The 26,923-nt window shown below is 36.7% G+C and overlaps 1 protein-coding gene across 4 annotated transcripts in view; it reads left to right on the top strand.

The window, feature by feature from the left end:
- The window catches only part of DMD (dystrophin), a 1,962,662-nt gene that overhangs the window by 1,368,876 nt on the left and 566,863 nt on the right, over positions 1–26,923 (top strand). For all 4 annotated transcript variants that reach the window (XM_045582357.1, XM_045582356.1, XM_045582355.1 and 1 more), the window contains one exon: positions 9,954–10,108. In XM_045582357.1, the coding sequence (XP_045438313.1) occupies positions 9,954–10,108 (155 nt within the window). The remainder of the gene's footprint in view (positions 1–9,953; positions 10,109–26,923) is intronic.

Below are 26,923 nucleotides of genomic sequence, written 5' to 3'. Positions count from 1 at the left end.
ATGTGCTCAATATTAGACTTAAGCTAGCAGAAGAATCAACAAACTTGAAGATAGAGCATAATTCCACTCTGGGAAAAGGAAAGACAAGAAATAAGATATACATAAAGAGCAGATAAATAAAAATTCAAAAAAATAGAAAATTTAATAGTCTACTTTTTTGTAATGATTTCAGAGAGGAAGGGGGAAGGAAAGAGAGATAGAAACATCAATGATGAGAATCATTGATTGGCTGTCTCCTGCACGCCTCCTACTGGAGATTGAGCCCACAACCCAGGCATGAGCCCTTGACTGGAATGGAACTGAGGACCATTAGTCCACAGGCTGATGCTCTATCCACTGAGCCAAACCAGCTAGGCCACCATCTTGTGGCTATGAGTGCCACCATCTTTTAGGGCAGGGCAGTCAATTAGCATATTATCTCCTTATTGGCTTTGGGTGCTGCAATCTTTGAGGGTGGGGTGGTCAATTAGCATATTTCCTCCTTATTGCCTATGGGCACTGCCATCTTTGTGACAGTGTGAGGGTCAATTAACATAGTCCCTCTTTATTAGATAGGATAGCCAAAAAAGTATAAAACAACTCAAATGTCTTCAACTAATGAATGGGTTAAAAAATGTATTATATCCAACAATGGAATATTATTCAGCAATAAAAATGAATAAAGAACTGAGACTGGTTTAGCTCAGTGGATAGAGCATCGGCCTGCAGACTGAAAGGTCCTAGGTTTGATTCCGGTCATGGGCATGTACCTTGGTTGCAGGCACATCCCCAGTGGGTGGGGGGGGTGCAAGAGGCAGCTGATCGATGATTCTCTCTCATCGATGTTTCTAACTATCCCTCTCTCATCCTCTCTGTAAAAAATCAATAAAAAATATATTTTTAAAAAAGGCTTCATTAAAAAAAATGAATAAAGTACTATTATAGTATGTGTTAACCACAAAAGCATTAAGCTGAATAAAAGTAGTCAGTCACAAAAGACCATATATTGTATTAAACCATTTATATTCATACTCAGTACAGGCTTGGGGAAGGAGAGAACAGACAATGGAAAGTGGCTGATAATGTGTATGGGTTTCTCTGAGGATGAAGAAAATTATCCAAAATTCTATTGTAGTAATGACTTCACCAGTATGTTAAAATACTAAAAACCACTATATTATATACTTTAAATGAGTGAATTTTACAGTATGTAAATTATATTTTAAGGAAGTTTTATTCAAAGGTGTATATGCATGTCATTAAAACTACAGATCTGTTCTTGTTCCTTTACACTTAAAAACTGCTTTAGAAACATTATTTGTAAATATTTATTATCAGGGGAACCTATTTTTAATGTATTATTATGCTAGCTTATTCTACCCCTGACCCTGCTTCCAAAATATCTGAAGATTATAGAATTGCGTATTCTATGAGACAGGGTTAACCTTAGTAGATATGTCACTGAGGATAGGCTAAATTATGCCACAGTAATAAGCAATCACCAAACTCAGAGACCTAACACAAATTTGTATTTTATTGATGTCACATGTCCCTTGTAGATTCACAAGGACCATGCCTGATGACAGGTACATCTTAATACATAATTTCATGATCTGAGAAGAAGGGAACATAGTGGATAATGTCATTAGCTCTTTATTTTAATTATTTTTTTTCTTTTTTTAAATATGTTTTTATTTATTTCAAAGAGGAAGGAAGAGGGAGAGAGAGAAACATCAATGATAAGAGAGAATCATTGATGGGCTGCTTCCTGCATACCTCCCACTAGGGACTGAGCCCACAACCCAGGCATGTGCCCTGACCAGGAATCCAACCATGACCCCCTGGTTCAATAGGTTAACGCTTAAACACTAAGCCACACCAGCTGGGCACCGTTAGCTCTTAAACCTTCTGCCTGGAAGTAACAAGTGGCTAAAAATCAGTTCCATTGCCTTCTCTGATTCAATGGGGCACAGATGTATAATCCTCTAGCATGAGAAGTCACTGAATGTTTGTGAACAATAATGCACTTTACCACAGTAGGTTTATGGAATCTAAAAATTAGTGCAGAAAATGTCACTTTCTGGGGAATCTGTCCTCTGGCATTCTCTCTGGAGTCATTTCCACTCAACCATTTCCACGCCCTCTCTACCAAATTTCTCTTAGATGTCTGAGGTAGCTGGGTGATTTGTTAATTATAACACTTCTTATGCCTTTTCATAAACTCAGCAAATTAACATGAGAGGCCAGATAACGAGAATGCTTTCCAAAATGTCATAATGAAATTAAGGTAATGAAGCACTTGGAGACCTTTCTTCCCTTTTTTTCTGTACAAAACGTATTCTAAAGAAGCTGGAAGAGAAATGGGGCCTGAAAGTAAAGAGGGGGGAAATAAATTGTATGCCATTAGTTTAATTATAAAAATTCATTACATGAAGCCATGTAAGACAGAAAATAATGGAACTCTAATGGGTTGGCCGATAACACATTTACTAGCCTACTCTCAGCTTATAGTCATTGTTGAAAGGACAAAAAAGGAACAACTTTAGTATGTAGTCCTCAAAGCTATTGAAAAGATAAATCATTTCCAGTAGGCTGGAAAATGAGTGCCATTTTTTTAAATAGTATGCCCTGTATAGAGTGTTACCTTCTGAAACAGAGTTGTTTGGTAATGTCAGAGGTTTAATGGATGAGTCTCCAAGTTAATGGTGAGAGGATTTACTTTTGAAATAGCTTCCTTACAGATATTTTAATGTTTCTATTATAAATACATAAAAAGGTTTTATAGGTCATTTTAATACACACAGGCAGGAAAAATTGTTTCTTTTTCCCCAATAAAGATTTATAGAACATTAATTCATACTTAGAAGTAAATTGTTTAGTGATTTTTTAATAAACCAAATATGTATTATTTTCTGCTGTCTTTGGCAATGTCTTACTTTATTATATGCAGTGATTTTCATCTCGCTATACTCATCAAGGAGATGATTTTCTATTCTTCAAAGTTCAATTATAATAAACCAAATCATTTTCCTGAAATTCTTTTATATGGAAGCATATCTTCTTTAACTAGATTGAACCCGAAATATTGGAGTCAAGAAACCTGCAGTTTTGCAATGCCTCTTTCACTGACTAGGATGTTATCTTCAACAAGTCACTCAACCCTTCAGAGTTTTTCTGTTCTCATATGGGCAATTATCAGATTCAGTAAAAGGAAAGGAGATAACAAAAGATGAAAGTGATTGTGTAGGTAAGGGTTATATATTTGAGGGCCATGTAATCCAAGAAGATAGGTTTGAACTTTGTCTTGTAGGTAATAGACAGTGAAAGCTTTTACAGAGAAGTAATGTGTTTCTACTTGCATTGCAAAAAGATCTTTTAAGCAGATGTCTGTGTATGGAAGAACTAGTTTGAGAGGGGAGGGAGGGAACCAACAAAAAGACTATTGCAGGCCCAAGCAAGAGATGATGAGAGATTCACCAAAGGCATTGGCAATGGGGCCGAAGATTTGAATATAAGGGAAAATTATGATGCAACCTCACTATGAATATGTTCCCTTCCTCCTCCTCCATTTGAGGATTAACTTAAATTGCAGAGGAAGAAGATTAGACTAGAGACAGAACCTTGAGGAACACCAACATTTAAGGGACAGGCAGAAAAAGAAAAAAAAAACTTTAAACATAATAGAGCTTGGAGGAGATCCAAAGAGAGGGGGCTAAGAAAGGCTGGTGCCTCAAGAAGAGCAGAGTAGTCAATAGCACCGGTTGCTGCAAATAAATCATGTAAATAAGAACTTATAACTTTCTACAGACATTGGCCATTGGTAACTGAGTCAGTTAACTATTTTAACAAAAATGCTGCATAACAAACACCTTCAAACTTAGAAGTAAATTGTTTAGTTATTGTTTTAATAAACCATATATGCATTATTTTCTGCTTGAGTGACATTGTTTCAGTGTACAGGTTGATTGGGATGGTTCTTCTCCACTCATCCTTCTTCAGGGATAAGCAGGCTAGCCCTGGGCATTTTTGTCTCCTGGTCATGGTAGAAGTACAAAAGGACTATGTCCACTGCAAGAGCACATTTCAAACCTTTGCTTGTGTCTCTTCTATTAACATCTCATTAGGATTAGGCAAAGCAAGACATATGGCTAAATTCGTTGTCAAGGGCAGGGAAGATAAGTGCTTTTTGTAGCAGGAAATTCAAAGCTACATCACAAAGGGCATGGATACAGAGTGCAGTAAAGAATTGAGGCTAATCGTCCAATTTGCTATGGTGGCTTCTGTCAGAACAGTTTATGTGGGTGGCAATGGCAAAACCTGATTTTGATGAATTATAGAGTACCACTTATGTAATCAAGTTGAGTTAATGAGTGAATAGTTGCTTTCTAAGGAGCATAACTATGAAGGGAAAGAAAATGATAGAGAGCAGATTTTATTGTTGTTGTTTAGTGGTGGGGGAGAGATTGTGTTTAAAGGCAATGGAGAAAGACCTTGCTAAGAGACTAGAGATTGAAAAGACACAAAGAGAGCAGTAGTACACGGAGGGGAGGATGAGTTTCCAGATGTAAGTATCAGCTTCCCATAGCACAAGAGTAACTTCTTCCTCTGAAACAGGAGAGAAGTTTGCAAGATTTAAAGTGTGATATTTTGCAAAATATATGCTTTGTATTTTATGAAACTGAGGCACAGAGGATAATTAACTTTCTCTTTTGTAACATAACTAGTAAATATGTTAAATTTCTCCTGTGTATTTGTACATCTGGTCATTTTCTGTGAGATTTCTTTCAGTTTGTATCATCAGGATACAGTCTAGAAACCATACTATAATAGATATTTCAAACAGAGAACTGGTTCCATGACTAATGAAGGAGTTGAGAAACCCAGTAGGAGACGGGGAGGCAACCTGGAATTTAGCAACATCAGGAAGCTGTTACACCTCAAGGGCTGGAGGGCCAACAAGTGTTACCAAAACCTAGAACCCAGAGCCATCTGGTGCTAACTTTCCCACTGTTCAGGCTGCACAAAAGATATTGAAACTACAGAGGGAGGGTCTGTCCAGTGCGAAATGGAGACACAAAGAACACATGGCCCACATAGAAAGAGGGGGAGATCCACTAGTTTCACCTTTCCTCATGGTTTATCTTTTCATACCAGGGCTTCTCACCTGCCAAATCCAACTAGAAGCCAGCTAGCAAGAAATCCTGGGAAATTCTGATCCCTTAAGTGGTTTAGTCCATCTGCAGTACCAAGTAGAGTAGGAAATGGGCAGAGAATGGATCTAAGAGCAAATAAGCTCTTAGCTATTAGCTCATAGAGCTAATTTTTTTTTGTTAATCTCTTAGTCAGTATATACAAAGAGCTAAAAACCCAATATTTAGATGACGTTTTATCCATAAATGTATTAGTATACTGTTTTATAATTTTCTAAGCAATTTGATTTTGATTTTTACCTCATGACAAACCTAAGGCATAAGCAGAATAAGAAGCCCCATCATGTTTGCAGATAACAAAACTAGAAGTTAAAAGGCTATTGAGCCCTAGCTGGTTTGGCTCAGTGGATAAAGCATTAGCCTCTGCACTAAAGGGTCCCAGGTTTGATTCTAGTCAAGGGCATATGCCTGGGTTGTGGGCTCGATCCCTGTTAGGGGGCATGCAGGAGGCAGTCAATTGATGCTTCTCTCTCATATTGATGTTTCTATATCTCTGCCTCTCTCCCTTCCTCTCTGAAATCAATAAAAATATATTTTAAAAATAAATAAATTATAAATAAAAACTCTCTTTTTGCTTTCATAGCAAAAGTTAGTGGTATTGGTTTTAGATGATCAGTATTCATCTGGTTATCTGGGTCTTTTTACTACATATAATAAATGTAATTTTGTTTGATGCTAGAATAAGATTTTCCAGTTAACTGATAAATGCAGGATTTTCTATAGATTATATATTTTCAAGGAACAGGAGTCCACCCAAAGATACTGAAACTATGCTAAAAGCACTAGTATTTGATTTTTATTACTATATAAACATCACCTATATATCTAAAAGCCTAAACAACCAAACTGGTTGACCAGTCACTGTGATGCACACTGACAACCAGGAGGCAGATGCTTAATGCAGGAGCTGCCCCCTGGTGGTCAGTGCCCTCCCATTGCGGGAGCACTGCTCAACTGACTAATGGGCACCAGTCACTGGGTTCATGGCTGGCAAGCACAGCTGTGGCTGCTCAAGCCTCTCCCGCTTCCATGGCAGCACTACCAAGCAGCAGTTAGTGATCAGCAGCAGTGGCAGGTGTGGGATTAGCGGGATCGGTGAGGTGCCTGGCCCAGGCTCCAGCTCCTCCCCAGACACTTGCCACTTCACGCATTACTACATCCCTCAGGGGATGTTGAACTGTCTGTTTCAGTCTGATCTCCCTCCCCCCTACCCATACACTGGGCCTCTACCCTGTTTCCCCAAAAATAAGACAGTGACTTATATTAATTTTTGCTCCCAAAGATGCGCTAGGTCTTATTTTCAGGGGATGTCTTATTTTTCCATGAAGAAGAATACGGTACACATTTATTGTTAAATGAAAATAAAGGAAATTTATTACCTGTATACGGTACGGTAGTATGGTAGTTGTCAACACAAACCAGACAAACTGAATCCCACAGTATCAAGAATTTACTCATTTATTCAATGACAATCATGTCATCATCTTCTGGAACATCATCATGACAATCCAATTCCTGAATTTCCTGGTGAATTTCTTGTGACTCCATTTCTTTCAGAATCAGTGGACCAAATCTCTCATGTTTAGCTTAGGGGGGGAGCTTATTTTCGGAGGGATGCCTTATATTTCACTCAGAAGGAAACCTGTAAGTAGGTCTTATTTTTGGAGGATGTCTTATTTTTGGGGAAACACGGTAGTAGTAACATAAAAGAACAATTATTAAAAGAAACTAGAGGCCCGGTGCATGAAAATTCATGCACTGGAGGGAGGTCCCTCAACCCAGGCTGCCCCCTCTCACAGTCCAGGAGCCTTTAGGGGCAGAAGGCAACCTGGTGATCAGGGGAAGGCAACACTCTATCACACCTCTGCTGCTGCCACTGCCAGCAGCACAAACCTTGACTGGCCTGGTTACCTGAGCCTCAGGTGGCCCTGGGTGGCTGGGCAGCTGCCATCCAAGGCTTGCCTGAACCTTGGGCTGGCCCTGGGAGGCTGGTGGGCTGAGGGGACTGAGGGACTCCGGAGGCAGGCCTGCCACCCCAGTGGGGCTGAGGGGACTGGGAGCCACCATCTTGTGTCTCTTGGCCCTCCAATCTGTAAGGGTCAATTAGCATATTCTTTCTTTATTATATAGGATAACTTTTCAGAATCATTACTTTTCAATTTCCTCTGTTGCCCTTCTTGCTCATGAGTATGCATTCTTACAGATTTAAGAAATACAGTTTAGATAGATGTTATATTCTGTCTTTTACTTATGATTTCTGTACACATTTACTGCAGAGGAAACCTCTGGGTTGATGCATTATGTTATTATTTTAGTTAATAAAGATATTTATTCCTACAATGTATTTATCTTTCTTCTTTTAATATTTGATTAGGGCAAAACACCAAAAGTGAGATTACTGGGTAAATGAAAAGAAGGGTTTGTATGTCACTTGATATCTATTACCAATTGCCCTAATACATACTCTTCCCAGCAGTAGTTCATGAATGTGCTTATTTTCCTAGTCTTTCTAGCTTTGTATTTTATTTTATATTCATTTAATTGGTGTAAAATTGTGCCATCTTGACTCAGTATTCTGTTGGTTTTTTTAAAGTTAATTATTTTTAGCGTTTACAGTGAAAAGTAGTTTATTAGTAGATTTGGGCAGAGAGAAGATTACTGCATAGGCAAAGGAGCCCTCCCTCGTGGAGTTTACTTCTTTTATGGGGCTCATTTAATGGAAGTGTGTGGAATTCAATACGGGAGATGAATATTCAGGGGATTTTTCTGGGAAAGGGAAGAAGACTTCTCTGAAGAGCCCAGGCAGATGTTGTGTCTTTATATAGGCTTTCTGTTTCATCATGGCAGCACTGGGGTGTGTTGTTTAGTATGCTAACATATTCCAATGAGAATAAAATGATGCTAGGGGTTACAGCAAGGTGAATTTAGTTGCCATGTTGGATCCAGCTGGTCTTCTGCTGGTTCTAAGCCATAAATATGTTGGGGTTTGGTCATTTTCTTTTTTTATAAAAACTCTTTATTCTCTCTCCTTTGAATGACTTGTTCCTATACCTTTGTCCATTTATCAATGGCTTAATCCAGCATATTGAGTTTGATAAAACTGTTATAGCAATTTAATATTAGCTTAATGCTTAAAAGCCTTCTCCATGTACTTGTCCCAATGCTTAATAGAAATTTGGGTTTAATATACTTCCAGCTAAGTGTTTGTTGGTCTGTTTTTTTAGTTAATGTATGATATTTTAAATGATGAAATACATAGTTTGATAATACTAAATTGTCAAAGGATACATAGGTCATTTGGTTTTAAAAGATTCTTATATTTGAAATTTTATTCTAATTTTAAAGTAGAATATTTTTAAAGTAATATGAGTAAACTGATCCTTCAAAAAGAAGGAATTCTCATCATTTGCAGCAACCTGGATGGAATTGGAGAACATCATGCTGAGTGAAATAAGCCAATCAATGAAAGAGAAACACCACATGACCTCACTCATTTGTGGATAATAAAGAGCATTATAAGCTGATGAACCAAAAGATAGATATAGAGACAGTATATCAACAAGTAGACTGTCAAATTACAGCGGGGAGGGGAGGAAGATCTGGGAGAGATAATAGATCAACCGAAGGACTTTTATACATGCATATAAGTACAACCAATGGACACAAAACTCTGGGGAGGGAGGGGATGTGTGGGAGGGAGGGAGGGGGGCAAAAAAAAATCAAAAAAATATATTAAAAAAATTTAAAAAATTTAAAAAAATTTTTAAAAAGTTCATAACTGGAATAACAGCATTGTTCCTTTGATGTTCAATATTTTCAATATGCAGCTTTAGTTGAATACCAGTAGATGGCACTAATTACAAAAACAATTCAACAAGTTAATGAAGAGTTGAATTCTGTTCAGAGTTGGTATGTCACATATTCAACAATGATATGGGAGCTTATTTTTATAGTCTTTTTATCTCCTGATAAAAACAATTAAGATCAGTTTATTTCCAATTAATTGCTACTAAATTGAAATACCTGTTACTGGTTCTTACTCAACATGCTGCATTTGAAAAGTTTCGTCAAGAAAAATGGGTTAGACTAAAAATGGGATAGACTAGGTAAAAAGCAGCATATAGACATGTTCTAACTTGAGGACTCAGAAACTACTTAAGAAACATTTTAAGATTTAATCTTTATACATATTTGTACTAGTTTTTTTCATTTTGTAATTACACTTTTTGGGATCATATTGGTTAGTAAAATTATAAAGGTTTCAAGTGTACAATTTCATATATACTATGGAATACTACTCAGCCATAAGAAAAGATGAAATATTGCCATTCACAACAACATGTATGGATCTTGAGAATATCATGCTAAATGAAATAATCAGACAGAAAAAGTCAAGAACCATATTATTTCACTCATATCTGGAATAGAAATGTAAAAATAATAAATGAACAAACAGGAAAAACAAGCAAAAACGTATAGCCACAGACAACGGTATAGTGGTTACAGGAGGGAAGCCAGTAATGGGGGTTAGTAAAGGGTGAAAGGAGTCAAATATATGGTGATGGAAGATTTGACTTTGGGTAGTGGGCACACAATGCCATATACAGATGATATATCACAAGTTATTTTCATTTTATAACAAGCTTATGTTATAACCTGAAAAAACATTTAATAAGTGATTTTTAGGAAGACAAAAAAAAGAAACTCCAATTAGAATATTCAGAGAAAGCTGACATCGATTCTCTTTCCTATATGCATCTATAGCAGCTGGCCAAAGACCTCCGCCAGTGGAAGATAAATGTAGATGTGGCAAATGACTTGGCACTGAAACTTCTCCGGGATTATTCTGAAGATGATACCAGAAAAGTGCATATAATTACAGAGAACATCAATGCCTCTTGGGCAAGCATTCAGAAAAGGTATGAATTACATTATTTCTAAAACTATTGTTGGCTATAATGATGGTGTGGTGATACTGGGTGGACAATGCAGATTTGTTTTTCCAATCTTGCTAAATCAGGCTTGGGAGAATCCAAGATGATAATCCAATGAAATTTACAGGTTTGCCTAAGTCCTCTTATTTTAAAGATGAGGAAACTGGTGAAATTATATTATTTTTCTAAGAGATTACACATAACCAAAATAGTGATTTATAGCTAAAAGAACCATTTATAAGTCTGCTTTGAGACTCTACCCAAAGAAATACAATTCTATTCCATCGTTCTGCCCCAACCTTAATTTGACAAGGAAGTCACATTGGAATTATAACTATTCATAGTGCCATTATTGTATCTCACTCCACACAGACAATGGGAAAATCTATGTAGTGTGTAACATGGCTCATAACTTTATTTCTCATTATATATATTTGTAAATTAACAGCTCTTAGAGCATCATCCTCTCAAATGAGGTCCTGTCTCTTTAGCCATTCTCTTAACGCCTTGTGTTTTTCTTTCATTGACATCTATACTGATTAAAAATAAAAATATGAATTATATAACTAATTTTAATATTTGGTTCTTCACATTAGTGTAAACTCCCTGAGGATATAGGCTATCTTCTTTATTTGACAAATCCTGAACCAGTTAATATAATAGGACAGTGGTCAGCAAACAGAGGATCGCAAGCCACATGTGGCTCATGAGCCGTGGTTTGCTGCTCTGTTGACTAATTAGTTTGCCAACCACCGTAATAGGGTAACGGTAAGTATTTGAATGATAACTCTCTTTGCATAATGAAGCATTACCTTGTTCATGCTATGATAACTTGAGAATGATTGGGTACTCTTTTTTGCTTCTGTCAGAAAACAGAGGCAAAAATAGTACCTATATAATGATGAGGAAAACCCAGTGAAAGATAGCTGAGTTCCAGATGATGACATGAATTACTGAAGAAGTCAGTTTGGTGGCCTTTCATAAGAAGAAAAGGCCACCATCAAGAAAATTAAAAAGAAAAACACAGATTTTGAATTAAGAGCAGAAAGTTAGGAGTAATGACCTATTGATATATGGAAATTAAGAGACCAAATAAACCTTGAAATTGAGTTAGAGATTGAAAAGTGAAAACTACTGTGAGAATTGATTAAAACTGGTGACTCTGGGGGGAAAAAAATTCCAGATGGTGTTTAGATGACCAGGGAAAATAAGATTCAACCTGAAGTGAAGAGAGAACCTCCTCTCAATGGCAAAGTTTAGACTTGCTGATCCCAATATAGACCAGGTACCTGTTTGTTCAATTAAACAAGGGCCTAGTATGCACAGAAAGACTTATTAATATGCAATTGATTAGTATCCCAGTCAATAGATTTCAATGGGAAATACCTGCTTTTCAAAGAGAAGCATCTTTAGAAAAGAAAATTAAGATAAAAATTAATTTGGTGGGTTTAGGGAATGTAAACTAAGAAGGGACAAAAAGTAAAGCTTGTCCATAGCACAAAACCAAGGCTTCAGGGGAGGTCTATCACATTGACCCGCTCTTTCTGGCAGACCGCTCTCTCCACATCCTCATGCTGCTTGAATCTCCAAGTACCTCTCAGTTCTTTTGATCACTTTATTAAGATCTTTGGATTCCTCAGAGGAAGAGCTTCCAGTTTATATATTTGTTTGACTTGGTCCCTAAAAAGCTACCACTTAAGTATACGATTATTTCTCTAACGGGTAAAGTAAAATAGAATGTTAGAAGCCAAATTACATTTTTAGCTGGTCCATACAGAATCTGCAATTTGCCAAGTTAATTTTGGCTCATGCCTCTAAAGCACATGTGTCAAACACAAGGCCCGCGGGCCAAATCCGTCCCGCCAGGCCTTGCAATGTGGCCCGCACTGCGCTGTCATCACTGCACTCCGCTGCGTTTCCATCACAATGACAGTTTATGACTGTTCAGTAAACCATTTGGCCTGCGATTTAGGCTGGATTTTAGATTTTGGCCCCTTCTCTGATTGAGTTCGACACCCCTACTCTAAAGGCATGTCTTATTCCTTTCTCTCATATACTCTGAAAATTCATCCACTTGTGTGGTTTCAGTCTGCTGATGACTACCCATTTATACCATTTGCAGCTGGAATCATCTTTTGAGTTTTACGCCTGCATATCCTACTGGTTTCTTCCAGTTTAATGTCCCTCAGAAACGTCAAACCAAATAGACACAACGCTGAGTTCACCTTTGCCCTCTTACAATCTTTGTCTCCAAATGTCACCTACTTCTCTTCCAATGACCCCTCCCTGGTGAACATTACCACAACCTATTCAGTTACCAAAGCAGAAGTTCATACTTAACTCTTTCTTCATAACCCCAATAGCTAAATTATTACAAAGCTATTTGATCTCAAAATAGCTTTCAAATTCAGTCCCTTCTCCTCAAAGCTATCCCTTGACTGTCATGTCTTACCTGAATGACTTCATTCACCTGATTTCCCTCCTTCTGGACTTCCTACCTCCCATCCATTCTCTACATCAAGCATGTCAAACTCACAGCCCATGAGCCACATGTGGCCCACAACAATATTTTTTGTGGCCCAGTCAATATAACGGTATGTAAGAAAAGTTTTAATAAAAATTCCATAACTTAATTTTTATAATATCCTGTTATACATAATTATTAATAACTAACTGCAATGTTCACTAATGACTGATTACTATAATCATGTTGCATTCATTTCCCTAAGCACCCTACATGCAGGTGCACCATTTCTCTCCACTAATACTAGCAGCAAATATTTTAGCAACCAATTGCCATGTCATTAGTCTTTTACTGACTTGTTTGGTGTGCTCAACTGAAAATATTTCACTTTCAGAGAACAAGAAAAAAACTTTATTTGCATTATGTTTATTAATTTGTGTAGTTATTCAGTGTCTGATAAGTTAATGTTCAATAAAAATATTAATTTTTATTAAAATGTTCTATTATTTTATGTTAATAATTACTCATTTATTTAAGCCCTTTGTATTCAGCATGACTCTATTGAAATAGACCTATGTTTCTATGAAAATTGAAACTTCTGGGTTGTTTTTTTTTGTGCCCACATAAACTTAAACCTTATTTACTTGGCCCATGTTAGCCTTTGAATTTGACATGCTTGCTCTATATAGAATGCAGGATTATCTAAATATAGTATATTCATGTTACTCATCATCCTCCTGCTTTTAAAGCCTCAAATGGCTTATTCATTATTAATTGAAGACAACACACACTCATTTAAATAACTTCAATGTCTGCACGATTTGGCCCTAATTTTCTGCTCTCCTTCTATTTCTCATCCCCCATCCTGATACAGTTAAGTAACATAGAGCTATTTTTATTTCCTCATATCCATGTTTTGTTTTCTCAATTACCTAATAACCAGATCTCAGTATAAATGCCAATTCCTCCAGGAAACCTTCCCTGATTACCATGTTTTAGGGTTGGCTATTTAAAGGTGGCTATTGAATGTAAATTCATTATAATAATACTTAAAATGCCCTTTTGGCCCCTTATTATAGTGCTTATCTCACTATACTGGAGTTAAGATTTGCTGGTCTCGGTCTCCTATGAGAATGTTGGCTCTGTGAGAATATGCACAGTGGCTGCTTGTACATCATATTTGCCTAGCACTTAGCTTGGCATATAGTAAATACCCCCTAAGCATTTTTATTAAACAGGTAAATGAGACGGGGGGGGAAAAAAAAACACTGCAATGTTTTGGTGAACCTACATTAGGATGGCCTCCAGTTCTCAACTAACAGAAAACACAAGTTCAATAGTTTGCCTAATAGAGGTCTGTTTGTCTCAATGAGATGTTCAGAGGTAGGCAGATGCTGATGCTCATTTGCTCAGTGATGTCATTCCTACAGTCTCCATGTTTTTCTTGGCATTTCCCTCAGTACATGTGCATTCCAGCAGGAAGAAGAAGGGGAAGAGGCAGTGTTTATATCAGGAAAGTGATGGCTTTCCCAGGAATTTAAGGGCCAAAATTATGTCACAAAGCCATCTCTGGTTCCCAGGAATTCAGGTAGAGCCAATAGAGAATGTCTGCCAAAGGTCATGGAAAGAATAAACTGACAAACTGGCATGCTGTAACTGGACAACATGAAGTTACCTTGAAAGAACCACTCAAAGCGTTAAGTAAATACAGTATATTCATGCAGCTTGTATATTCATGTACAATATATTTGTATAGTATATTCACATAGGATTGTAATAGTAATGTGCCAGCCGAAACCGGTTTGGCTCAGTGGATAGAGCATCTGCCTGCGAACTGAAAGGTCCCTGGTTCGATTCCGGTCAAGGTCATGTACCTTGGTTGCAGGCACAGCCCCTGTGGGGGGTGTGCAAGAGGCAGCTGATGTATGATCCTTTCTCATCGATGTTTCTAACTCTCTATCCCTCTCTCTTCTTCTCTGTAAAAAAATCAATAAAATATATTTTTTTAAAAAATAGTAATGTGCCATTGGGGCTTAATGGCTGTCCTGAAAGGTCATGAGAGTGTATTCCCTGTTAATGATACCTTTACATTAGAAGTTCACATTCTATTTATGCTGTGTTTGTCAACTGCACACATTAAACTTGACTACAGCTTCTCTTATTTTGCATTCTTGCAGATCTCATACTAGTTAGATAAAGAATAAGAAAACTCTTTATGTGATCTTTTGCATTTTGACCTTTTTAATCCAATATCATGCCCAGTTAAACCCAGAAGTGAAGTAACATCCTCTTCCTCTAGATTTGTGCTATACAGTATGGTAGCTGCTAACCACAGGTGGCTATTTAAATGCAAATTCATGATAATAAAACTTAAAATTTATTTTATCCACCTCATCAGACAACTAGCAAGTGCTCAGGAATTATATGTTGGACTGTGTAAAGTAGGTTTCCATCATCACAGAAAATTGTGGACAGTCTTGCTCTGGATCACCTTTGTCCACATTCACTTATGCCATTTATAGGGCACATTTATAACAATTAAATGTTATATTCATTCAAGAGGAGTTTTTGCCAAATTTTATAAATAAAAACTGTTTCCTAACAAAGCTGTTCACATTATTCTGTTTCCTTGTTTCTGCCTTATTTCTTTTATTTATCCATTTTCTAGAGTTGGTGTTTAACGTCTCAAAAACTACAACTATTACAGGATATAAACACTTTCACTTTTGTTGTGAACTCTGTAAACACAATTTTTAAAAGAGATTATTTATATTGATATCAGGTTATGATGAAAATGTATCTCATATCTTTGAAAGTATCTATAATCAAGGCTTTTCAGGTAGAAGGAACTCTATTGAAATAATTTTGATTACATTATTTCTCACAGTTCAATTTTTTTAAAAGTACATTTTTATTGATCTCAGAGAGGAACGGAGAGGGAGAAAGAGTAAGAAACATCAGATGAAAATCATTGATTGGCTGCCTCCTGCATGCCCTTCACTGGGGATCAAGCCCAGAATGGAATCCAACCATGACCTCCTGGTTCATAAGTTAATGCTCAACAACTGAGCCACTCCGGCTGGGCTAACAGTTCAGTTTTTACTACTGAACACTAATGAATTGCCTAAACTGAAACGTTCAATCATATGGGTAAATAGATACAAAACTTTTGTACATTTGGCCAAAACCGGTTTGGCTCAGTGGATAGAGCGTCCGCCTGCGGACTGAAAGGTCCCGGGTTCGATTCCAGTCAAGGGCATGACCTTGGTTGCAGGCACATCCCCAGTAGAGGGTGTGCAAGAGGCAGCTGATCGGTGATTCTCTTTCATCGATGTTTCTAACTCTCTATCCCTCTCTCTTCCTCTCTGTAAAAAAATCAATAAAATATATTAAAAACAAAACAAAAACAAAAAACTTTTGTACATTTGAAAGCCTATTAAAAGCAATAAGACTTCAATTCAGTTTTAAATTGTTGAATGTTAAATAAGATATAAAGAATGTAATTGGGAAGAACTTTACTCTGATATCATATACTGTCAGGCTATAGTTTCAAGATAATCAAAAATAAAAGTCAACTATTTTTTTTTTTTACATTTTAGTGTTCAAGTTTATTAATAGGTCAGAGGAATCTTCAGCTTCCACACTAGCTTTGATAAGACCTTTATTTACTATTTTATATAAATCATTATAAATAGTCATGTGGGCCTAAAAGAAATTCATCTATCATTCATGAATAAAAGAGCAAGTGGTTTTTTTTAATTAAATTCTGTAGTTTAATAATTCAGATCAAAACATAGATCATCCCTGTGACCTATGTAGGAAAATATTTTATTTTAACAATACAGATCAAAACATAGATCATCACTGTGAGTTGTGTAGGAAAGTATTGTCTTTCCTTGATCCTATTCCTTAACACATAAAGAATATGTGTTCATCACCCAGGGCGTGTACGGGAGGCAAACAGAAATGTAGGCCTCTGCAACTTCATCTCTTGCTCTTCAATCTCTGTGAACAGATATGAATTGGTGGATAAGATAATATTAGATGTAATATTACAAATTATTGTGAGAAGCCTCTGAGGATTAGATTTCAAAGACTGCCAGCTGGCTGATGACTTTATGATGACACTGTTATGAGATTTCATTTTCTTATTTCTATTCCGGGATCACTCTTTAAACAAGAAATGAGCATTAACTCTGAGTTGTCTGTCTGTTGCTATATGAGGGTTTCTACAACTACCAATCATCCAGGAGCAAACTGATCAAGTAGAGGCTGGCCCTAGTGTCAGAAGTTTCAACATGGCTGAAAGCACCTCACAAAAACTCCCAGATACCTAAAGAACCTCTCTACGTTTTTAGAAAGATATAGTGTGTATATGTGAACATGCACACTATTTTATAAAAATAAAATAGTGCTTAAATAATATATTGGCAGTCTCCTGTCCTCCCTAAAGATTCATTTCAATTTTAATAATACAATTAATATTTGATAAACTAAAAAATTATCACCTGTGTTTTCCATTTTGGCAATGGTGAAGGCACTTCTTGCTTCTCTATTTTTATGTCCTTTCTCTTTTTTACTTTCAAGAAACAAGAAAAGGGAAGGGAAGAAAACTCTGGATCCCTATTATGTGTGCAGCAAAAAGCTATTTTAGCTGGATGCTGGATCTCTTTCACATTCTCCAATATATTCTTTTAGTAAACATTGTGTTGTCTTTCTCTGGAATATTCTATTTCTTTTCTTCTTGCTTCTCCTTTCAGCCAACCATCATGTTCAAAACTCCCTCAACATAAAATATATTTTTTAGAATACCATCTTTTATATGCTTGTATCCCCTTACCATCAATTTTTGAAGCAGTAATTGACATTACTATTTCCTATTCTTCAGCTTCTGGTTATTCTTTGACTCACTTTAATCTGGCTTCCCCAACCCCACCACTTTACTGAAAAGAGGTACTCCTTAAGATCATCAATGACTTCTATAATAGCTAATTGCCCTATTTTCATTTAGTTACCTATTTTATTTTAATATTAATTCTGTTGATTAACTCTACTAGTTGAAACTTGCCTTTCCTTGGCTTCCAGAATAATAATATTTTGCAATTCTCTTACTTCTCAAATCAATATAATTAAGTGTGAAGTGCTTGGCACAATGCCTAGCATATAGAAGAGCTCAGTATATTTCATCTGTCCTAAATATCCTAAGAATTCATTCACTCATCCAGTAAATGTTTCAATACTAGGTATGTGTTAGGTTGGTTTAGTTCTTGGTCATAGGTATACCATGGTGAATATCCCTACCTTCATGAAGCTTATCTTCTGGAAAGAATAAAATGGAAGACAGACATTAACAAATAAAAAAGTGAAATATGTGATATGTCAGGTGATAATAAAAAGGGAAAGGAGTTGAGAGAGAGAGAGAGAGAGAGAGAGAGAGAGAGAGAGAGAGAGAGAGAGAGAGGTGGGAGAGAAATGTGAGTATGCAAGTATTTCAATATGGTAGTTAAGAAAAATCTTACTGAAAGGATTACATTTCAGGAAAACCTAAAGAATCTGAGGATGTGAGTCGTGTTAACTGAAGGAATAAGTCTCAGAGGGTCCTTATAAGTGAAAATGCCCTGATGCATTATGGCATTTTGCCTTTTAGTTGTTTTGCCTCCAATTGGCAAGTTGGAGGAACCTTAAGGAGACCAGTGTGATTGGAAAGGGGCAAGCGAACAGGAGTATAGTAGAAAATGAGTTCAGAGAGGTAGTAGACCATTAATTAAATTGTGCCCTATAGGCTCCTGTAAGGACTTTTGCTTTTCCTCTGAATGAGATGGGAGTCATTGGAAAGTTTTGAGCAGAGGAATGGCATAGACTTACCTGACTCCTCTGTTATATTAGACTGAAGGGGAGCAGTGAAACCATTAGTATACTATTGACATCATTCAGTCGGGGCATGAATGGGAGGCAACCAACCAATGCATTGCTCTCACATCTCTCTCTCTCTCCATTCCCCCTCCCTCCCCCATCCCTACCTACCTACTTTCCTATCTAAAACAAATAAATAAAAATTTAATAAATTAATAACTTTGATATTTTCTAGGGAAGAAAAGCAAATACTATCGCAGATTTTTGTTTGTCAGTTTGTTTATTTAGCAGAGGGACAGTTATGTGAACTTCATTAAAGAGTCAAATGCTCTAGCCACAATGCTGTCTTTTCTCAAACATTTTTGAAATTCCTTTGCTGGAACTATTTTATCATCAGAAGAGTACTCTATTATTGTATTACCCACACTTTGTGTTTGCTCAAAAATTGGGCTCAATAATTGCTTGTGAATTGAATGAAACAATCAGATGTTGGCACTAAATAGCTTTTGATTTATTCCAAAAATGTAAAGGATGAAGATTTGCTTCTGCCCTTAAGCTATGTAAATAATGCAATATGATGGTAATAGGATATTCATTTAAAATACAACTTCTTGCCCGACCATCAAGGCTTAGCAGTTGACTGTAGACCTGTGAACCAGAATGTCACGTTTAGATTTTGGTCAGGTCACATGCCCATGTTGCAGACTCGATCCCCATTTGGGGGGGGGGGGCATGCAGGAGGCAGCCAATCAATAATTCTCTCTCATCAGTGATTTTTCTATCTCTTTCCTTCTCCTTTTTTCTCTGAAATCAATAAAAATATATTTTAAAAAATACAATATCTTATTAAGTCAGGGACTGCTTACAATATATTTGTAGCATGTTAGGATCATAAATATTAAAGCTAAAAATGACCTTAAAGCTACCAGCTCAAACTTCTCGATTTAGAGTAGCTTGATTTTAATCCTTTTCAGGAAAATATACCCTCTATTCCATGTTAAGGACTAAAAGGATTTGGTAGAGTATTAAAAAATACAATCCACTAGAAATTCTTTTATGTACATTTCTTTTGGCAGTATAAGGAAGTTTCTTTTGGCTCTTCAAGAAAGAGTTATGAATATCATTATAAAGCATTCCCATTTTTATACTGCTGAGACCCAATATTCACAACTGATTATGAAGAATATGAATTCTTATAATCTTATAATAGGATAATATAATACTTGTAATGGGGATCCTTGGGGCTTTGGACCAGGGAGTATCATTATCCATACAGATATAAAAGGTTCATGGTGGTAACTGCCTGTTTCATTTTATGTCATCTCCCTTAAAGTAATCAGACTTTCTAGCTTGCAGGACTTACATGCAAAGGGAGAGATCTGGAACTATACCATGGTGATTTACTGATGTGGAAAATTACCTGGTGATGTAGCCAACTAGCCATTTTCATTCAAACCTAGTTCTATAGTTCTGACCCAAGTTCACCAGCCCACCACAACATGTGCTTAGATATTTACCCATGAAAAAAACTTTAGAGAAACAAAGATGGTGGCATAAACACCTGAACTTAATGTTGTGCACAACCCCTTCAAAAATACAACTAAAAGACAAAATAGATATCATCCAGAACCACAGGAAGGCTAGCTGAGTGGAAATTATCCAACTAGAAGAACAGAGAATAGCACACCGAGACTTGGAGAAAGTGCGGAGGTAAGGAAGTGAAGTGCAGAGGTATGGAGGCATGCTTGCAGAAAGGGGCTGGCAACTGAGTACACTGTTGTCATTTTTCAATCAGGAGGGAAACACAAGCTCCCCACTGCTCTGAACTCCAGTTCCAGGTGAGAACCTGGGAACCCAGACTCATATGGAGAGAAACTGGACTGTCTGGCATCAGGCTAGAACACTAGGGTAGCTCAGATGTGCTTGCAGCAATCGTTTCTGCACAATGCCACAGTATACAGAGACCCGGGAACCTCTTAGGGGCAGGGTTGATGGTCAATCATTGCTGTTTTTTCTGCCCAGGTGATTCCCTGAGACCCCACCCCACCCCACTCAATTTACAACCCCACCCAAGCTGTACATAGATGCTTTTGCATATAAATGGCTTGGCCCTTTGTAATCTAAAACCTAACATACTGCCGCTGGGTCAGAGAGCCCCAGAGCCTCTAAAAGAAGGCCCAATGCTCAAGAGCAGCTTACACTGCCTCACAGCTGGGCCTCATCTGTGCAACTCCAAACCCCAAACCAAAAGGAGAAATCTGCAGATCTCTCTGTATGTTCCATTGGGTAGCCTCAGTCAGCGGCTGACTTTGCACATCCTTTGAGATCCAAAAGCCAGTGTACCCAGTGGTCAGAGTGAGACCATCCAGATGATAACTCTTCACATTCATAAGAGACACACTCAAGGGGCAGACCCAGTGAGCACCAAAGACCCACTGAAGCAAGTTCTGCCCCATAAGGGTACCTCCAACATAGAAATTCTCCTATTGTAGACACAACTGATCCTCACAGCCAGTTGTCCTGGAGGTCAATTCCTCCCAGTGATAAGGACAACAAGCAAGGCTTAACTACAATAATACTGTGCACACAGCCCACAAAGGGGTGTACCAAGAGTGTCCACCTCAGGTAATTAGGGAGGCTGAGCCACTGGGCCCTATAGGACACCTAGCACACAAAGCCACTCTATCAATTCAGGGAAGCAACCTAAATGTGGAGAAAAAGAAACAGGTCACAAATGAAAGAAATGGAGGAAAGCAAACTACTGGATATAAAGTTCAAAACCATGTTTATAAGGTTACTCAAGAATCTTCTAGTAACCTCCAAGAAATTTAGCGAGACCCTCAAGGATATGAAAAAGGACCAACTAGAAATTAAGCATACACTGACTAAAATAAAGAATAATATACAGAGATCCAACTGCAGACTAGAGAATCCAAAGAATCAAGTCAAAGATTTGAAATATGAAGAAGAAGAAAAAAAAAAAGAAAAAAAAATATCCAGCTGGGAAAGCAAAAAGAAAAAAAAAGAATCCAAAAATGTAAAGATAGTGTAAGGAGCCTCTGGGACAACTTCAAGTGTAGCAACATCCAAATTATGGGGGTGCCAAAAGAAGAGAGAAAGCAAGAAAGCAAGATATTGAAAATCTAGTTGAAGAAATAATGACAGAAAACTTCCCCTACCTGGTGAAAGAAATAGACTTATAAGTCCAGGAAACACAGATAAACCCAAACAAGAGGAATCCAAAGAGGATCACACCAAGACACATCATAATTAAAATGCCAAGGACAAAAGACAAAGAGAGAATCTTGAAAGCAGCAAGAGAAAAATAGTTATCTACAAGGGAGTACTCATAGGACTGACAGCTGATTTCTCAACAGAAACTATGCAGGCCAGAAGGGAGTGGCAAGAAATATTCAAAGTGATGAATAGCAAGAACCTACAACCAAGATTACTCTACCTAGCAAAGCTATCATTTATAATTGAAGGTCAGATAAAGAGCCTCACAGATAGGAAAAGTTAAGGAGTTCATCACCGCCAAACCAGTATTATATGAAATGCTGAAAGGTATTCTTTAAGAAGAGGAAGAAGAAAAAGGTAAAGATAAAAATTATGAACAACAAAGTAACAACAAATACATATCTATCAACAAGTGAATCTAAAAATCAAGTGAATAAAAAATCCAATGAACAGAATAAACTGGTAAATATAATAGAATCAGGGACATAGAAAGGGAGTGGACTGACAATTCTTGGGGGGAAAATGTGAGGGTGAGGGAAGAGACTGGACAAAAATCATATACCTATGGATTCGGACAGGTGGAGAGGAGCTATGGGGGCGGGGAGGGGAGAAGAGAAAGAACTATAATAATCTGAACAATATTTTTTTTAAAAAGAAAAAAATTCTAACACAGACTTTTCTTCCTTCATTCATAATTTTAATATAATAGTGTCTAAAATTGAAACAAATGGGAGAAAGTTTCCCTTACTTCGTTTAATTGCATAAGTAATGTTAACAACAGCATCTATTGTGTTACTGTTCAGTTACATTTATATTTAATGTATTTTCTTTGCATCACTATCATTCTCAACAAAGACTTTAATATAGTCAATTAAATATATAAATTAGTTCTAGTCTCTTTTTATTAAGGTGAGTTATTTTGACAAATGTTTAGAATCATCATTTGACATTATAATTTTATTTGTCCATTTCTAACAATCATATAGTTTGGGGATCTTTTGGCCTTATTCAATTTATAATAGGGATTTATTTTTTTCCAAATCATTAATTCAATTTTATTCTTTATTTTTAAAAATCATACGGAATATACTATGTATAAGGATTAATAAATTTTGTGAAAAGTAATCTTTAAATTATATCTAATATAGAAGAAGCAGTTATTTAAGCAGTTCTAGGTGGTGGTCAATAGCAACTCTTTTTGATCCTCCTTTTACCAGTTGGGAAACCTGATACCATTCCTGGCTAATTGAAGTAAAGAGCCAGGCTCAGGTCCCTTATCATGCATGGAGCATTTTCAGTTTCCTGAGCCAAACAGAATCTGAACTCCTGGCAGCCACTACCTACTTCCCATCCCAAGCCTAATAGTCTTGTGTCTTCAGCCTCAACCCTGCACACACTTTGTGTTTCTGTGCCATGTGTGATGCACAGAGCTATTTAGCTTGTTTCTGAGTTTATATTGTGCCAACTTTTACTTTCTACTTTTACCTTTTATACGTCATTGTTCTGTGTTTAGAAGTCCCTTCTATATTTTGAAATAATTTCCTACTATAAAGTGTTGCTTGTAGGAAATGTAAATTTATAAATAATCACACAACACTTTTTAGCATTTCCTTTCATCATATTTTTGTCAATATATTTGGCCTATTTTTATTTTAATTTATTAATAGTTGAAAACATTTTCAGAGAGTATTTTTTTCTTTTAAAAGTCCCTACCTTTTTTAGTAAGGTAATGTGCAGGCATTATTTTTTTCCAACAGGAGAATATGAGAGGGAAATACTTCCTAGAGGTATTTCACATGATGACTTATTAAATAACCAGGGGAAAAATGCAATCACCTCATGCCTCCAACCAATGATTAATGCTCTGGCCATTCTGCCCATCATCAGTATTCATCTATAGAGATGAAAGCTATTTAAATTAACCAGGAAATCAATTTCCCATTCAAAGCAGTGGTTGCATGTTGTATTTTTCTAATATTCAGCCTCACATCCCTAAAATGATGTTCACTGTATCACTCTCAGGCCAGTCAGTGTATTCATGCCACAGAGCATTTAAAGCAAATCAAACAGCACCAATTCAAACATGTTTAGAAATGATTACCTACATTGCATAGAATTATGGCTACTCCCACAATACCTAAGGAGTTGTGTTTTTCTTCTATATTGTGAGTATTTTTAGATCTACATAGTGAAATTGAGTTGGCTATTAATCATTAACTTTATCACAAGTGCCTTTTAAAAACATTTAAATCAAATAAGCCCTCCATTAAAGTAACTAAATACAGTTTTAATCCTGAGACAAATTAGGTGACTAATAATAATCATGAATTCATGATTATTTATAATATTATGAGGTTTGAGTGGTGGGATATTACCTATTAATATACACTATGCAAGTAGTGCCTACATTGTTAAAATAGATGTGCCAAAATGCCCTTTTTCTTTCTAGCTATGAGGATAGCTATTGACTTCTACTTAGCACTGGTGTTGCAAACCAAAATCTGGGACTCTCATGCCTGTGCTCCCTTCAATGCTGTTTAGTGGATACATATCAACTTGGAAGGAGATTCTGGCAGCTTTTCACAATATTCTAATCTCATCTCTGTCCCTCTCAATATTTTCATCAGTGACTTGGATGAAGACTTAGATAGCATTCTTATCAAATTTGTCAATGACACAAAGCAGGGAGAAATAGCAAATACAGCGGACAAGAGTATGAGGAGCCAAAAAGATTTCAACAAATTGGAGTGGTAGGCTGAAATGTAAATATAAGGCACTGTACTTAAGGTCAAAACAAGATGTAAAATAAAAACAAAATCTGACTTAGCCTGGGCTCTCTGGAAAGAGAGAGAAGAAAATTCCCTAAGGTGGAGAGTTGTGTACAGAAGGTTTGTTGAGGTTTCCATGAGATACATTTGTAGGTTATAAGAAAAGCAGGATTGGGCAGAGAGAAAAGCTAACCCACAATGATGACTCTGTAATGAATATAAGAGTTTATTTTTCAACTTATTTGGGAAAGGAATTTTGTGATAGCACTATCCAAAGATGGAACAGGCTGCCTTGTAAGGTTGCAGAACTATTAAAAAAAAAAAACAGGTTGGGTTAATGCTTTGGGATGATAGTATCAGGTAGACACATGAATTTAGCATCCTAATATAATTTTTTTTTCTAAAGTAGTTTTATTTTTCCAAATGGGGTTCTGCCAGAACTAGTTCCACTGCATCTTAATAAGTGTCACCTCAAGAAAGGGTTCTTTGTCCAAGCTGGCATGGCTCAGTGGTTGAGCATCAACACATGAACCAGGAGGTCGTGGTTCGATTCCTGGTCATGGCACATTCCCAGGTTGTGGGCAGGATCCCCAGTGTGGTGTGTGTAGGAGGCAGCCCATCAATGATTCTCTCTCTTTATTGATGTTTGTATCTCTCCCTCCCTCTCCCTTCCTCTCTGAAATCAATAAAAATATTCTTTGAAAAAAATAAAGGGTTCTTTGTTGTTGTTGTTTTTTTAAGCTTAGGTAACAGGTTAAGTAAATGTAAACAAATTTATTTTTTGTGGAATTAATGAATTTTTATTATGGTGTATACATTGTGACTAAACAAAGTATGTGTGTTTAGGAAAGAGATGGACTTATATAGAATGTATTCCTCCCCTCCAAAGCATGACCATGGAACCAATTTCTCAAAAAGAATTTTTTGTGACACTGGCATGTGGTCCAATAATCAGTACTTAGTAAGCATTTGTAAAATAGATAGCATTGTATCTAGCCTAGCCTAGATTCTGTGTAGAGCTCATTTCCCTGAGAGTTACGAAAATAGTGTTCTTAAATACCATTAGGTCAATTTGTTACTTGGGCATATGCCTATATGTTTGTCATCCAATCAAGAGAAGTTGTGTTATTCAACTTTGACTCTACTTTGATATTTTTCCTAGTGTTCTCTTGGGGCTATTATTCCTCACTTCATATAATGGTAGAAGTTTAGGGACTTTTCTGGGACTATTGGTATATTGATGATTAATGAGAGAGAGAGATGGAGAGAGCTGGTAGATAAGAGATAGGAAGAATGAGGGAGTGGGGGACTGGGAGGGAGAGAGAAAGAAAGCAAAGGAGGATGAAGAGGAAGATGAAAGCAGAGAGGGATTGATCCTCTGGCACAGCATATTTGGCTCATACTTAATATTTGTTTTCCTGAGAATTTCTACAATTATAATGAAGGGAAAATAATTTATAAATCACAGAAGTAATTTAGGATATCTTTAGTAAAAGTAGTCTCTATTTTAACAGATTAACAATAAACAATTGAATATATTATAATTGCTAGGATCTGCTAATAATTTTTTCCCTGAAACAAAAACTTCATTAATACTCCTTGATACTATGTCCTCAACAACATTTTAATAGCATGGGACAAACCCAGATTGTCCCCTCACACAAAACATATAATCCACAACCTGCTAATGATTACATTTAGCCTAATTGTTAAGTTGCTGCTTGTGACAAAAATAATATACCCTGTCAGGTAGACAATCCTAGAAACCCAGCCAACTGGCACGTGTGTAAATCAGCCTTCATATATTTCTCATGTAGAGTGGCCAGCTGGCCAACAAATCTCACTTGGCAATGTTTCCTGATGGATAGACCTGATGTACTCTGAGGAGAGGCCAGGGCTTTTCAATAGAGCAGTGAAGAACCAGGATTGAAGCTCAAAGTTCTAGCAGGGTTTTGCAGACTCCTTTACAAACCAGTGGCTTGGGACTCCTCTTGAGTACAAGTCTTAATCCATAGGGTAAAACAGCTTCCTCAGGCTGAGTTCCATGCTCCCTTGTCAAATGACAAGCAGATGGACAGACATCTTTATAATTTGCTAAGCCATATTCTGAATGAATATAACATTTTCCAGGTCTGAGTTAACCTTTTCTGAATGCATTGCCATTTCAATATCAAAATATTCATAGCATGGAGTGCCTGTGACTTTCCCAAGCTCAAAACCCCAGTTTATTGTAATTGTGATGCCAAGATTTTTGCATTTGAAGAAAAGGAAGAAATTCTCATTTTCCTCTTATATTTATATTGTAGCATCATTTTAAGACTTATTCCCCTGCTTTTTAAAGAATTTTCTCATGAATGGTGACTTGTTACTTTTTAATTGTATTTCAAATAGTTTTATTAGCTGCCCCCCCCTTTTTTTTTTTTTTACCTATGTCAACATCATTAAAATGACTTGGTCCAAGAGGACATCTAAGCATGT

This window comes from Pipistrellus kuhlii, unplaced genomic scaffold (assembly GCF_014108245.1).
Source record: "Pipistrellus kuhlii isolate mPipKuh1 unplaced genomic scaffold, mPipKuh1.p scaffold_m20_p_16, whole genome shotgun sequence".
Lineage (NCBI taxonomy): Eukaryota > Metazoa > Chordata > Mammalia > Chiroptera > Vespertilionidae > Pipistrellus > Pipistrellus kuhlii.
This window is presented reverse-complemented; position numbering and strand designations above follow the sequence as displayed.